The sequence below is a fragment of the Panthera tigris genome, chromosome B3 (genome assembly GCF_018350195.1).
Source record: "Panthera tigris isolate Pti1 chromosome B3, P.tigris_Pti1_mat1.1, whole genome shotgun sequence".
Lineage (NCBI taxonomy): Eukaryota > Metazoa > Chordata > Mammalia > Carnivora > Felidae > Panthera > Panthera tigris.
In genome coordinates, this window is record NC_056665.1 from 40,804,952 (window position 1) to 40,817,303 (window position 12,352).

General features: G+C 39.7%; 1 protein-coding gene across 24 annotated transcripts in view; it reads left to right on the forward strand.

The window, feature by feature from the left end:
* The window catches only part of CSNK1G1 (casein kinase 1 gamma 1), a 173,684-nt gene that overhangs the window by 121,345 nt on the left and 39,987 nt on the right, over positions 1–12,352 (forward strand). For all 24 annotated transcript variants that reach the window (XR_006218573.1, XR_006218574.1, XR_006218575.1 and 21 more), the window contains 3 exons: positions 3,643–3,794; positions 5,132–5,366; positions 11,103–11,188. Coding sequence is in view for 18 of the 24 variants with exons in the window: in XM_042988658.1 (XP_042844592.1) it covers positions 3,643–3,794; positions 5,132–5,366; positions 11,103–11,188 (473 nt within the window). In the remaining 6 variants the exon portion in view is untranslated. The remainder of the gene's footprint in view (positions 1–3,642; positions 3,795–5,131; positions 5,367–11,102; positions 11,189–12,352) is intronic.

The following is a 12,352-nucleotide window of genomic DNA, read 5'->3' on the forward strand; positions in this document are numbered from 1 at the left end:
CATATAGTGCAACAATGATTTCAGGAGTAGATTCCTTAATTCCCCTTACCAGTTAAGCCCATCCCCCTTCCCATAACCCCTCCAGTAACCCTCTTTCCAGCTGAGGTGGCACTTCAGAATCATTTGCGGAACTGTGCTTACATTTGCTACCAAAAGTTCTGGTTTAGTAGTTTTGAAGTGATGTCACTGCATCTGTTTTTAAAAATTTTTGGTGCTGTTTCTAATAGACACACTTCTGGTTGACTACCACTCTCAACTTACTTTGTAATTTGAACCACACATATTCTGTATAACCTGGAGCCACGCTTTCATTCATATAGGTTCTGTGGCTTTACAAAGAGAAACCTGGAAGGTACAAAGAGAAACCTGGAAGGTAGCTAGAAGGAAGCCCTAGCTATTGTCAGAATTTTAGTTTTAAGAGGAAACCAGTCCAAACCTCTCCTCTTTACAGATGAAAAAGCAGAGACATGAAGGAATTTTCAGGGTTGCTAGCAGAACCAAATACTAGATCGAAGACTGATTTGAGCCTTTTCTCCAGTAACATGTTAGACTAGTCCCATCTTTGAGAAAACTTCAAAGCTACTTAATAATCTAAAATTGTCCTGAGCATTCAAAGCCTGCCCCAAGATATGGTGAGGTCTCAGGGTATTTCATACAAGGAGCAATAATGCAGCCAACAGGAATGCCTCACATCTTTGTAGGAGAAGTAGATTCCTTATGGGTGGAGTTATGAGTGATAGAACTCATAGGTAGAAATTACAGACATCACCCAGAATGCTTTTGTGACTTCTTCGTAAACGTGGAAATTTCTGACGAGAGATGCCTGGATTTATTACTAAAGATTGTCAAGAACAAGATGATCATTTGTCTCATTTAAACCGATCTTTAAGTATCGGAAGCAAGCCTAGGGAATTATGTCAGTATTATATATCTAAGCAGACCTTACTTTTAGCTTACTTATACTTCAGAAGGAGGATTTTGTGCCCAGATTTGCAATTTATCCAACTAAAAGAATAATACGTTTATTAATTATGATTAGATTTGACCATGAAAAAAGGTCCAGATAACAGTTTACTGAAGATAGAGATTGATTTTTCTTTTGGATTAGAAAAGGGCAGGGAAGTCCAACATTGGTTACTTCACAGCCATTAGGGACTCACGTTTTTTTTTTTTTTTCTTTTTTGTTCCACTCATTCTTGCCACTTTCTGATATCCACAAGGTGTCTGATGGTTCTAGATGGCTTCTGGAGCCTAAGCCATCATCAAAGCGGGGCATACCTCCAACTTGAGTCAGCTCCCATGAAAGAGCTTTTCTAGAACTACCTCATCCAACAATTTCTGATTCTGTCTCACTAGTCATAGTTGTTATCAAAGGAAGCTAGAAAGTTACAACCAGGCCGGTGGCTATTTGCAGTAATTAGAAGTTTTGTTATGAAGAAGAAGAGAATGGATACTAGACAGGTAACTAACAGATCTGCCACAGCTGTTTTGAAGAATGTACTACTTTTTTAAAAAAGAATATAATATTTATATTAGGAAAATCAAATTTTAGTGACATCAGAACTATTATATAGCATTTAAATTTGAAAGATCCCCAAACTACCATCTACCATATGTCTGATTAGTAAAAGCAGTAATCCTCTACAATGGTGTTCTGCTTTGGATTTTTCAGCAGGATTCATTAGGAACAGCTGTTAGGTTTTGTATATTTTAAAGAAACTGAAGAATGAGTTCAGAACAACAGGGAGATAAAAGACACTTTAAATTAAATCTGATTTCTTTTGGAGATAGAATCAAAACAACCACAAGGACAATTCAGTGGATATTTATGGAGCTGACAGGAGCAGAGTATGCTGTATTAGGTGATACAAGCTGGGGAGGAGCATACTAAAACACTCAAGTTTCTTAGTAGCTAGAGGAACAAGGTAGACTCCAGTAGCACATGAAACAGTTAAACACATATCATAGCAACGAAACACACCAACTCCAGATAGACAAGATTTATCCTGGGGACAAGGATCTTGGGTTAAAGGTTTAAATAGTAGATATTGTCTTAGTCTGTTTGGGCTGCTGTAACAAAATACCAGTAGACTGAGTGGCTTATAAACTCAGAAATTTATTTCTCACAGTTCCAGACTAGAGATCTGGTTGCCATCATGGTCAGGTTTTGGCGGAGACCCTCTTCAGACTTTGTTCTGTGTCCTCACATGGTGGAAGGGGCTAGGGAACTCTCTACAGTCTCTTTTACAAGGGCACTAATCTCATTCATAAGAGTTCTGCCCTCATGATGTAATCACTTCCCAAAGGCCCACCTCTTAAAACCATCACATTGGGCATTAGGTTTTCAACATATGAATTTAAGGATGATGGGGAGACACAAACATTCAGATTATAGCAGGTAGAATCACCTCTGCTTATCTCCTATCTATACATAGAAAAAGAATGAGAAGGAGAGATTTTGTTGTCTAAAGAACTTGTAGGGGCGCTTGGGTGGCCCAGTCGGTTAAGCGTCCGACTCTTGATCTCAGTTTAGGTCATGATTTCACACTTTGTGAGTTCGAGCCCCGCATCCGGGTGGCACGGAGTCTGCTTGGGATTCTGTCTCTCCTTCTTTCTGCCCCTTCGTTGCTTCTGCTCTCTCTCTCAAAATAAATAAATAAACTTAAAAAAAAAAAAAAAAAAAAAAAAAAAAAAAAACTTGTAGGCAGAAGCAAGTAGTAATCTGTAGCATATATAGCTGCAGAACATGGTATACATAAATGTGTGAGATGGAAGTGTTTCTGCTCTATGAGACCAGATTTTTTAAAAATGTTCTGTAGTCTCATTCATATCCACTGTTCACATGGTGCCATTTAACACACGTTTACTGAATGCCTCATATTTACAATACGCTCTAAGGGAGAAATTCATTCACAAGTTGACACTTAGGTGAGAAAGTGTCTAGATTTTAGCATCTTAGAGCTATGAATTTCAAATCTAGGGAAAGCCCAGCCTTGTCTTTTATTTTTCCTTTTCCTTTCAGAATTACTTACCAGTAACCAAATGCTGTCTGTTGACTTTGCCCCAGCTGATAGAAAACAGGAAACTACAGAGACTCCCTGTGAGAAGAGAGCCAGGCTGTACCCTCTGTGACCTCAACCTTTCAGTCTGAGTTCTCCTTGGGGCAGCAGTTGCAAACAGCTCCACGTGGCTTTGGCAGTTAGCATAGAGAGCGCAGATGAAAACAGCTAATGCAACAAGGCCTGTTAGGCTGGCCTGTGAGCTCAGTGACCTGTCTTTTAACCTTCTGTGCTAGTGTACTTTTGGGCCTCCTTGGGGAAGAATAGTTTATGCTCTGATCCAGTAATGGATCAGGGACCGTTCGCTGTCTTCCGTAGCAGTGGGAATACCTTTGTCACTCTGGTATTAAATAGCTGCTTGTTTGAGGCTATTAGGTGATGACTCACCTTTCCTACGTGTTACTAGTTCGCTTTGAAGCTGCTGTGCTCAGTTTAGGTTCTCCAAGAGTGACTGAGAGAAAATGGAGAAAATGGTAATCTCACAAATTGTACTTTCTTTATATCTACCCAGTGCTGATGCAGCTGTCTCACATTTTGGGTTTTGTGTCCCCCACTCTACACCCTATTTCTCCTCTGCTTGCAGGTGAAGGTCTTCCACAGGTGTATTACTTTGGACCATGTGGAAAATACAACGCCATGGTGCTGGAGCTCCTTGGCCCTAGCTTGGAGGACTTGTTTGACCTCTGTGACCGAACTTTTACTTTGAAGACTGTGTTAATGATAGCCATCCAGTTGGTAAGTTGGCGTTGCTGTTCTGCAAAAGGATAGGTGGGTCCCCCAGCTGCATTCCTGTGTCCCCTTTAGGGCTCTCCCAGATGTCGTGACACATATTGAGTGCACACTCAGAGGTTTGATGGCATTCTAGGAAGCAGGCTGGGCCAAAAGGGTTAACCTAGAGAAGACATACTGCGTCTTCTGTTCGCTCTATTTTAAGAATTTGCACCTTGGAGCAACACCCTGCCCTCAACTGAAGTGGAAGCATATAATTTAGTTTGGGGAGAAAGAGGATGATTAGGTGAAATTGTACAAATGCAAGTGATTTCCTTGATGTTTTATTTATAGGTTTTAAACATATGGCTGTAAAGTTTGGTCCTCTCCCCTCACCCTTGCAGCCAGGAAGGGATTGGCCACGTAACCCACTGCCCTAACAATCAGATTCCAAAATCGTGTGACCAAGAACCTGCCTTAGCTCTCTGGCCTCCGGTTCTTACAGAGACTGGCAGAGCTGAAGAGACAGCTCCCTCAGCTCCAGCCAAATTACACAGCAGTGCCAGTTCAAGAAGCAGTTAAGACAGTTCCCTTGAGAAGTCTGTCAGCCTCTCAGAGGAAGGATGCTCATGCATCTTTTATTGGTCTCAAATGGTGGTGGTCTCACCCACTTTACAGTAAAAGCTTGGAGATGTTAGAAAATTGACCTTGGCTTTTGAGTCCAAACTTAAGATGCCTCGGCTTCCCTTTGTATGCTGTAGATAGAAATAAAACAATGAAATTTGAAATAATTTTATGGTTATTATTTGGGGCTATATTTAATTTCACATAAAAACTGCTCTTCTACCTCTGCTGCTGATTAGCTCTGTAAAATCAATGCAATCTTTACTTCTCTGGACCTCACTTCCCATGTTTTTGCAGCAGAAAATACTAGGTTGGGGAGGCCTGCCTGCCTGAGGATACAAAGGTGTGGGCAGAAGGTGAATGTGACAGTGGCACCTGTCTTCAGAGGTTGCCGACGTATTGTGATAATCCTGGCTGGGGATACATCGAGCCTCTCAAATGTGTGCTTTCTGACGTAGCATAAAAACACCTAATTCTATTCATCATTTACAAATTGTAACATTATGAGCTGAACTGGCTGTCTCACTTTCATTTAACTTGATACTTGTTATGTATGTATTTGTATCAGAATTTTTTCTGGTTTACAAGCGTGAAGTGACTGGGTGGTGAAGAAGAAATGAGTTTTACTTTCAGTAGTTAAAACCTTGGGCTGATAAAAGAAAATGTTTGGATGTTTGTTTGTTTGTTTTTTCCCAGTAAACTTCTTTAGAGTATTTTCATCATTGTGTATTCTCTTTTAGCTTTCTCGAATGGAATATGTGCACTCAAAGAATCTCATTTACCGAGATGTGAAGCCAGAGAATTTCCTGATTGGCCGACAAGGCAACAAGAAAGAGCATGTTATACACATTATAGACTTTGGACTGGCCAAGGAATACATTGACCCTGAAACCAAAAAACACATACCTTATAGGGAGCACAAAAGTTTAACTGGAACTGCAAGATACATGTCTATCAACACGCATCTTGGCAAAGGTGTGTTTATTTTCTGCTCAGTGAAAAGGGGCGGGTCCTTAAAATAACTTTTTATTCCAATAATACTTTTGTCCCCTTTGTGCATTACAACTTGTGGTTCTTCTTGCTTCACAAGGCAAGTGATTTTTATACTTGAGAAACTAAGATGGTGAGTTAGTAACTTTCCTAAGTATCCTGTTGACAACTTAAAGATTTTTCTTTAAGTAAAATTCTTTACTTTTTTAATGTTTATTTATTTTGAGACAGAGCAAGCGAGAGAGCGTGCACGAGCAGGGGAGGGGCAGAGAGAGAGGGAGAGAGAGAGAATCCCAAGCAGGATCCATGCTGTGTGCACAGGGCCCTATGCAGGGTTCAATCTCATAACCATAAGATCATGACTTGAGCTGAAACCAAGAGACAGAAGCTTAACCTAACTGAGCTACTCAGATACCCCTATTTAATTCTTTATACTATGTTTCCAAATGCTTAGTTTTTTAGCAGTGTGGGCACTTGAATTGTTGTATTAAAATGATAGCATTTGAGTAAGTCTAATGATGAATTTGGTGTTTACATATGAATGAATGACTCCATGTATGACAGTCCTGAAAAGGACATCAGATTGATTGGTATCTGAACTGGGGAAGAATGTGTTACTAAAACATGTGCTAGGCTTCTGTTCACTGTGCATAATTCCATGAATAATTCTTTGAGGAAGAGCCTATGTCTTACTCAATGAAAATAGAGGAGTTGTACACTGCATTCAGGATAGACAATTTGTGAAAGCTCAATCAAGGCAGAAGGCCTTACTTGTTAGAGGAACTAGTTCAGGGGAGAATATTTGTAAGAGAAGCCTAAGGAACAGTGGGAAAGCCAAATAGGCCCTGGGCCCCTCACTAGCTTCTCCAGAAAAGCTTCCGTTTTTATCTATTTTATATATTTGGCTTCTGTGGAAGATTCTATATGAAGAAAACATTCTAAAGTGATTGTAAAACTATGTTTGAAATTCATCACTCTTGGGGCGCCTGGGTGGCTCAGCTGGTTACATCTGACTTCGTCTCAGGTAATGATCTCACAGTTCATGAGTTCAAGCCTTGCATCAGGCTCCGTGCTGACACCTTGGAGCCTGCCTCACATTCTGTGTCTCCCTCTCTCTCTCTCTTTCTCTCTCTCAAAAATAAATATTTTTTAAAAAATACACCACTCTTGAGAGTAGACATGTGAACAGAATATTATCAGGTTCCATACTCCTAGACATACTAATTATATTGGGTGTTTAAATATTAATGAATTGTTGTGCACTAACAAGTATTTTAAATACTAAATGACTAAATGACTAAAAAGTTGCCTTATTGACAAAACTGCCTAGGTTTTCAAATGAGGATTCTAGAATGTGTTAGTGAAGAGTAACTATCATATTGCAAAGTGATACAACTGGAACAGAAATCCTGAATGCTATCAGGATTTTTTCAGTAAACGTATGAAAATCCTCACTTAACTAAATGTAATACTTTAAAATTAGACTAGAAGGGCTTCTGCCACTTATTATCTGTGTCATTTTGGACAGGTTACTTAATCTTCCTGAAACTTATCTGTAAAACGAGAGTAATATTTCACAAGGATGTGTTTGTGGGTTGAATGGGTAGTATGTGTAACATAGTTCTCTTGCATAGTGTTCAATATCCCCACTTTCTTCCTTTTTACTTAGATAGACTGTGTCGTAAATAGTAAAGTCATGATTATTTGGTTTAACTGACAGACTCTAGAAGTTGTTCTAATTCCTGCTTCCTAGGCACAGCAGTCCATGTTCTGATTTTATTATTCTTGTCAGGAAAGGCAAGAAGAGACAGAGATGGGTCTCTGTGTTATGTACAGATAATGGTTTACAGAATATGTACAGATAAGGTACAGATAATGGTTAAGAAAAAGGTTTGCAAACCCTGGCTGTTGCCCTTAAATCTATATGATTTTGGATCAGTAACCTTTCCTCAGCCTCAGTTATCTCATCTGTGAAATGGGTATGATAATAATACATTATACTATAGGATACTGAGAGATAATACATATAAAGTATTTAGCACAGTGCCTCGTAGTAGCAAAGACTCTAAATGGTAGTTATTTATTTATTCAGCAAAATACATTTTAAGTGTATAAGATCGTCATACTGGTTCTTTCATCTCCTGGTGTAGCCATTCCTGCTGGAACTTTGAGTTTATCTCCAAACTTGAAATTCCTGAGTTCTAGAGTTTTTTGGGTCACATTGAACCTATCCCCATATTTTTGCCCTTTCCAGATTACAGAGAATACATATAGATGGTTATTATATGCCCTTTAAATTCTGGCCAGGGTCTCAAAGCAGAGAGGTATTCCATAGGACCTTGAATCATACTGGTTTGTTTTGTTTTGTCTATTTATTTATTTTGAGAGAGAGCGAGCAAGCAAGCAGGGGAGAGGCAGAGAAAGGGAGAGAGAATTCCAAGCAGTCTCCGCACTGTCAGTGCAGAGCCCTATTTGGGGCTCGAACTCACAAACAGTGAGATCATGACCTAAACTGAAATCAAGGATGGAACACTATTTTTTTTTAAATTTTTTAAATGTTTATTTATTTTTGAGAAAGAGAGAGAGTGCAAGCAGGGGAGGGGCAGAGAGAGGGAGACACAGAATCTGAAGCAGGCTCCAGGCTCTGAGCAGTCAGCATGGAGCCTGACATGGGGCTCGAAATCATGAACTGTGAGGTCATGACCTGAGCTGAAGTCAGACACTTAACCAACTGAGTCACCTAGGTGCCCCAAGAGTGGAAAATTTAACCGACCATGCCACCTAGATGTCCCCATATTGGTTTTTAAATGTGTAGCATTCTTTATGTTGTAATGAAGAAAAAGGGAAGTGCATCTTCAAATGACTTGGGGAGAATTGCCTGTTTTGTAAGGGAGAACAAGGGAAGAAGCCTCCTAAACCTGACCATATCAGATTAGCCACTTTGTATTCTTAACGACTGAAGTTAGGGTAAGAACACTGGGTCATCTAGACCCTTTCCTCCAGCAAAATATATTTGACCTAAAATCAGAGGAGTGATACATGTAAACCAAGCATGTCTTTCTGAATGGTTGAAGGCAGGCCTTTATGGTGTGAAAGAATTCTGTGTCCTACTTGTCCCACTTGTATTGAAACCTTTCTTCTTTGAAAAGGAAAATACCCTTCATGAAAAAAATGAGAGCATGTGGAAATTCTGAACTAAATGAATACGGTTTTCAGAGAAGTACACAAATAAAGCATGACTCTGGTTTTCACTTTTTTGAAAGGATTAAGTTATCATAGATTAATTACTAATGGGTTAAATTATCATAGATTAATTACTTTAGAATTTTAGAACTGGAAAATGACTTTTCAAATTATCTATATCAGCCAACTTTCTTTTCTTGTTTATTTTGAGAGAGAGAGAAAGAGAGTGCGCGTGCGTGAGCTAGCAGGAGAGGAGCAGAGAGAGAGGGGAGAGAATCCCATAGGTTTCCCACTGCACAGTGGGCTTGACACAAACCCAGACATCATTACCTGAGCCGAAATCAGGAGTCTGATGCTTAACCAACTGAGCCACGCAGTCACCCCAATCACTTTATTTTCAGGTGAGGGGACTGCAGCCCAAAATAGGTGACTTGGCCATGCTGAATTTCACATGGATCGAATGAATGGAAAGAATGGGCCAACAGCTAGATAACCTAATTCGGGAGCCATTATTTTTCCTATTATGCCATATTCCACAACTATTTTTCATGGTGCTCAGTAGTTGGAAAATCACTTTATTAGTTATTCTAGTGGGTTTACATGTGTTTTTGTTTTGTGTGTGTGTGTGTGTGTGTGTGTGTGTGTGTGTGTGTGTGTTTATTTAAAAAGTACTCATTTTATAATGGGCTTTGCTGTGGAGAGAAGTTGGGCGTTTTTCAGGATTAATCAGTATTGAAAATGTGGAGAGGTTTGCCCTCTAGTGCTCAACCAACAAAAGTGCAACTGTCCAGTGAATTTTTATTACCAAGGGGCCTCTTCTTACAGGAAGTGGATATAAAAATGGAAAGGCAATGTGTAGGTGTGATACAGTGTGAGAAACTGCAGGGTGTGGTTTCTTTGTCTGCCCTGCTTTATGAGAGGCCTCAACTCACCCTGCTTGTTCTTTCTTTTTTATTTGTGTGTATTTAGGTCCTATTAACAAACTCTTCCAGTCTAATGCCTTTATGTTTTCAATTATATATAAAATTTGGTGGCAAACCCCAGGCAAGCTGTGTAGACAAAAGCTTCTGTTGGTCTTGCCATTTTACTTCATTCTTTTTAAGATTATTTCAATTGATGTGCATCCACTCAATTTTATGTTATTTATCTCTCTTGTCAGAGTGCCTCTTTTTCGCATTAGTGACCACCTTGCCAAAAACCGTTTTCAAACTGAAACTTACCAAGTTGCCTTTTCTTTCCTGATCCACCCTGTAGAGTTCTATTCACTCTTTGTCGTGCACATTTTCCCATAATTGAAGGCAGCCATTAAACATGTTGTACTTCTGCATTTTGAGCTGAGTAGCTCTCCTCCCTGCTTCCCTCGTAGGTTTTACTTTTTGCACAAAGAAAGCACAATCAAGTTTAGAGTAGCCCCTTAGTCTTGTCTTTTTAACTTCTCTTGATAAAGCCCTCAACCTGATTCTAAGAAATAAACACATAAGATATCTGGGATGAGCCATACTTGGCAAATTAGGAATAGAGGCATGTACTACTTACATTCAGTCTGACAACCCAAGAATATATAAGGACGTTTTTTGAGATGAAATTACAGTATTTTTTATTATCTATTCTTTAGTTTTTTACTATCTTAGTCTTCCCAAATGAAAGAAACTAAAACCTAGCAATTTGTTTTGCCTGATAAGCTCCCAGAATGCGGGGATCCTGTTTTATTTTTCCATATAGGGCACCCTAGTGATAAATTACAGGGGAGGGGCGCGCGCGTGCGCGCACACACACACACACACACACACACACAGAACACACACAGAATCTGAAGCAGGCTCCAGGCTGTGAGCTGTCAGCACAGAGTTTGATGCAAGGCTCAAGCCCACAAACTGTGAAATCATGACCTGAGCCAAAGTCGGATGCCTAACTCACTGACCCAACCAGGTGCCCCAAATTTTAAATATTTCTTAAGGTAGCTATGGAACATGGTATAAATGGCATGGAGCTGAGAGATGATACATTGATGTTTGTTTATGTCAAACTATATTTTAAGTGTTAATTTTTATGATGAATTAAGAGCACTAGACATGTATGCTAGGCATTCCACAGCTTGTGTCTTTGCGGACCTGGCCATTAGGATGGACCATTTAAAAGTTTTAGCTGCTTTATCTTCTCACTTTCCATCATGGTAACCCAAAGGGTAACTGTAGCCCATATACCGGAAATAACATTTCATTTAAATTATCTTACTTTCAGGAAGGTGACAGCAGTGACCGAGGGGCGGCTACTCACCATTTAGTGATTTAGATTTGGTTTCAGTTTAGGATTTGCTCTTTTCACTTGATATTTACTTGCCAGTGACAGCTCTAGGCAAAGGAAGCACACAGTATTTTTTGGTTTTGATCTGAAATACTATCCCTGGTTTAGATATACAAAGAATTAGTAAGCAGCGTCTTTCCAGAGCAGAAGGGTTTCTGAAGGGATTACTTGGTTTTGAACCCCTTTCTGCTTTAATAACTGCAAACATAATGTGTGATCTGTCTTCCCTTTTAGAGCAAAGCCGGCGGGATGATTTGGAAGCCCTGGGCCATATGTTCATGTATTTCCTTCGAGGCAGCCTACCCTGGCAAGGACTCAAGGTATCCTTGAAAGTGCTCAGTGGAGGGCTTTGTTTCAATACTCAGTTGTTAATGAAGGGGTTGCTGACTTGACGTCTGCAAGAAGCACAATTGGGAAGATTGGCTGCAGAGATGAAAAGCAGGGGCTGGTTATATTGTCTATACTGTAGATGCTTCCCTGGGCTTTGGGAGCTCTGTTTTGCTCACATTTGTCTTCTTCCCCTTGTGAATCCTTCTTCCTTGTTTTAGGGTTTTCCACAGTCTCTTCCCTTGTTCCCTCCCAGCCTTGGCACTGCTGCTTTTCTCTGTGTCACTTTCCTCCTCCACTACCATTATGTAGCAGGAAGAGTGTTCCCAGTGTACTGGGGAATTTCTGGAACAAATTGATGACAGCAGCTGCTACACATTTTACCAGCAAGGCCAACAGAGCTGGGTGTGCCCCTAAGGAGAACTGGAAAATATTTATTCATCCTATCGAGGCTAAGGATCCACCTGAACTAAAATAAAAATCCAGGTTTAACATTGCTGTTCATGTGTTTTATTCAATAAATGCCTATGCAGACAATAGCCATTCCTCATGAAACATGTAGTTTAAATAGCCTTCCTTAGGTATCGGTACAGTGTATTTGTGTCAGAGTTAACTACTGATAATAATTTTAACCACTGTAATTGTTCTGTGCCTCTGGCTGGTTAGACTAGGAAATGGTGAGCTTCTAACCCATTTTAAGTCCCATTTTAGATAGTTAAATGTGAGGTATATTTTTGAGTTGTGATTTATTTCAACATGTTAGTATGGAAAGAAACTTAATCAATAGATTTAGGTACTTACACACCCCTTGGCCCCCTCCCTTTCTCCCTCCAGAAGGGCAGAATGATTCATTTCCTGGGCTTTCTAGACCGTTGTCCTGAAAAGTAAAGCTTCTGCCCCTTCCCTTTGGGAAGATTTTATTTCTTTCCCCTTAAATTCTTCTCCTAACACTTCCTAGTCTTCTCCTAGTCATATGTATCTTTTCATTGGTATAGATAGCTGTCAGATAGAGTTTCATATTCTATTTACTCATTACATAGCCAAGCAATACATTTGTGTATTAATTGAAACTCACTCACAGTCTATGAATCATTTTAGTGTCAGTTATAGATCTAAAATTTCTCCAACTTTCTTTTCTTTTCTTTTTTCTTTTCTTT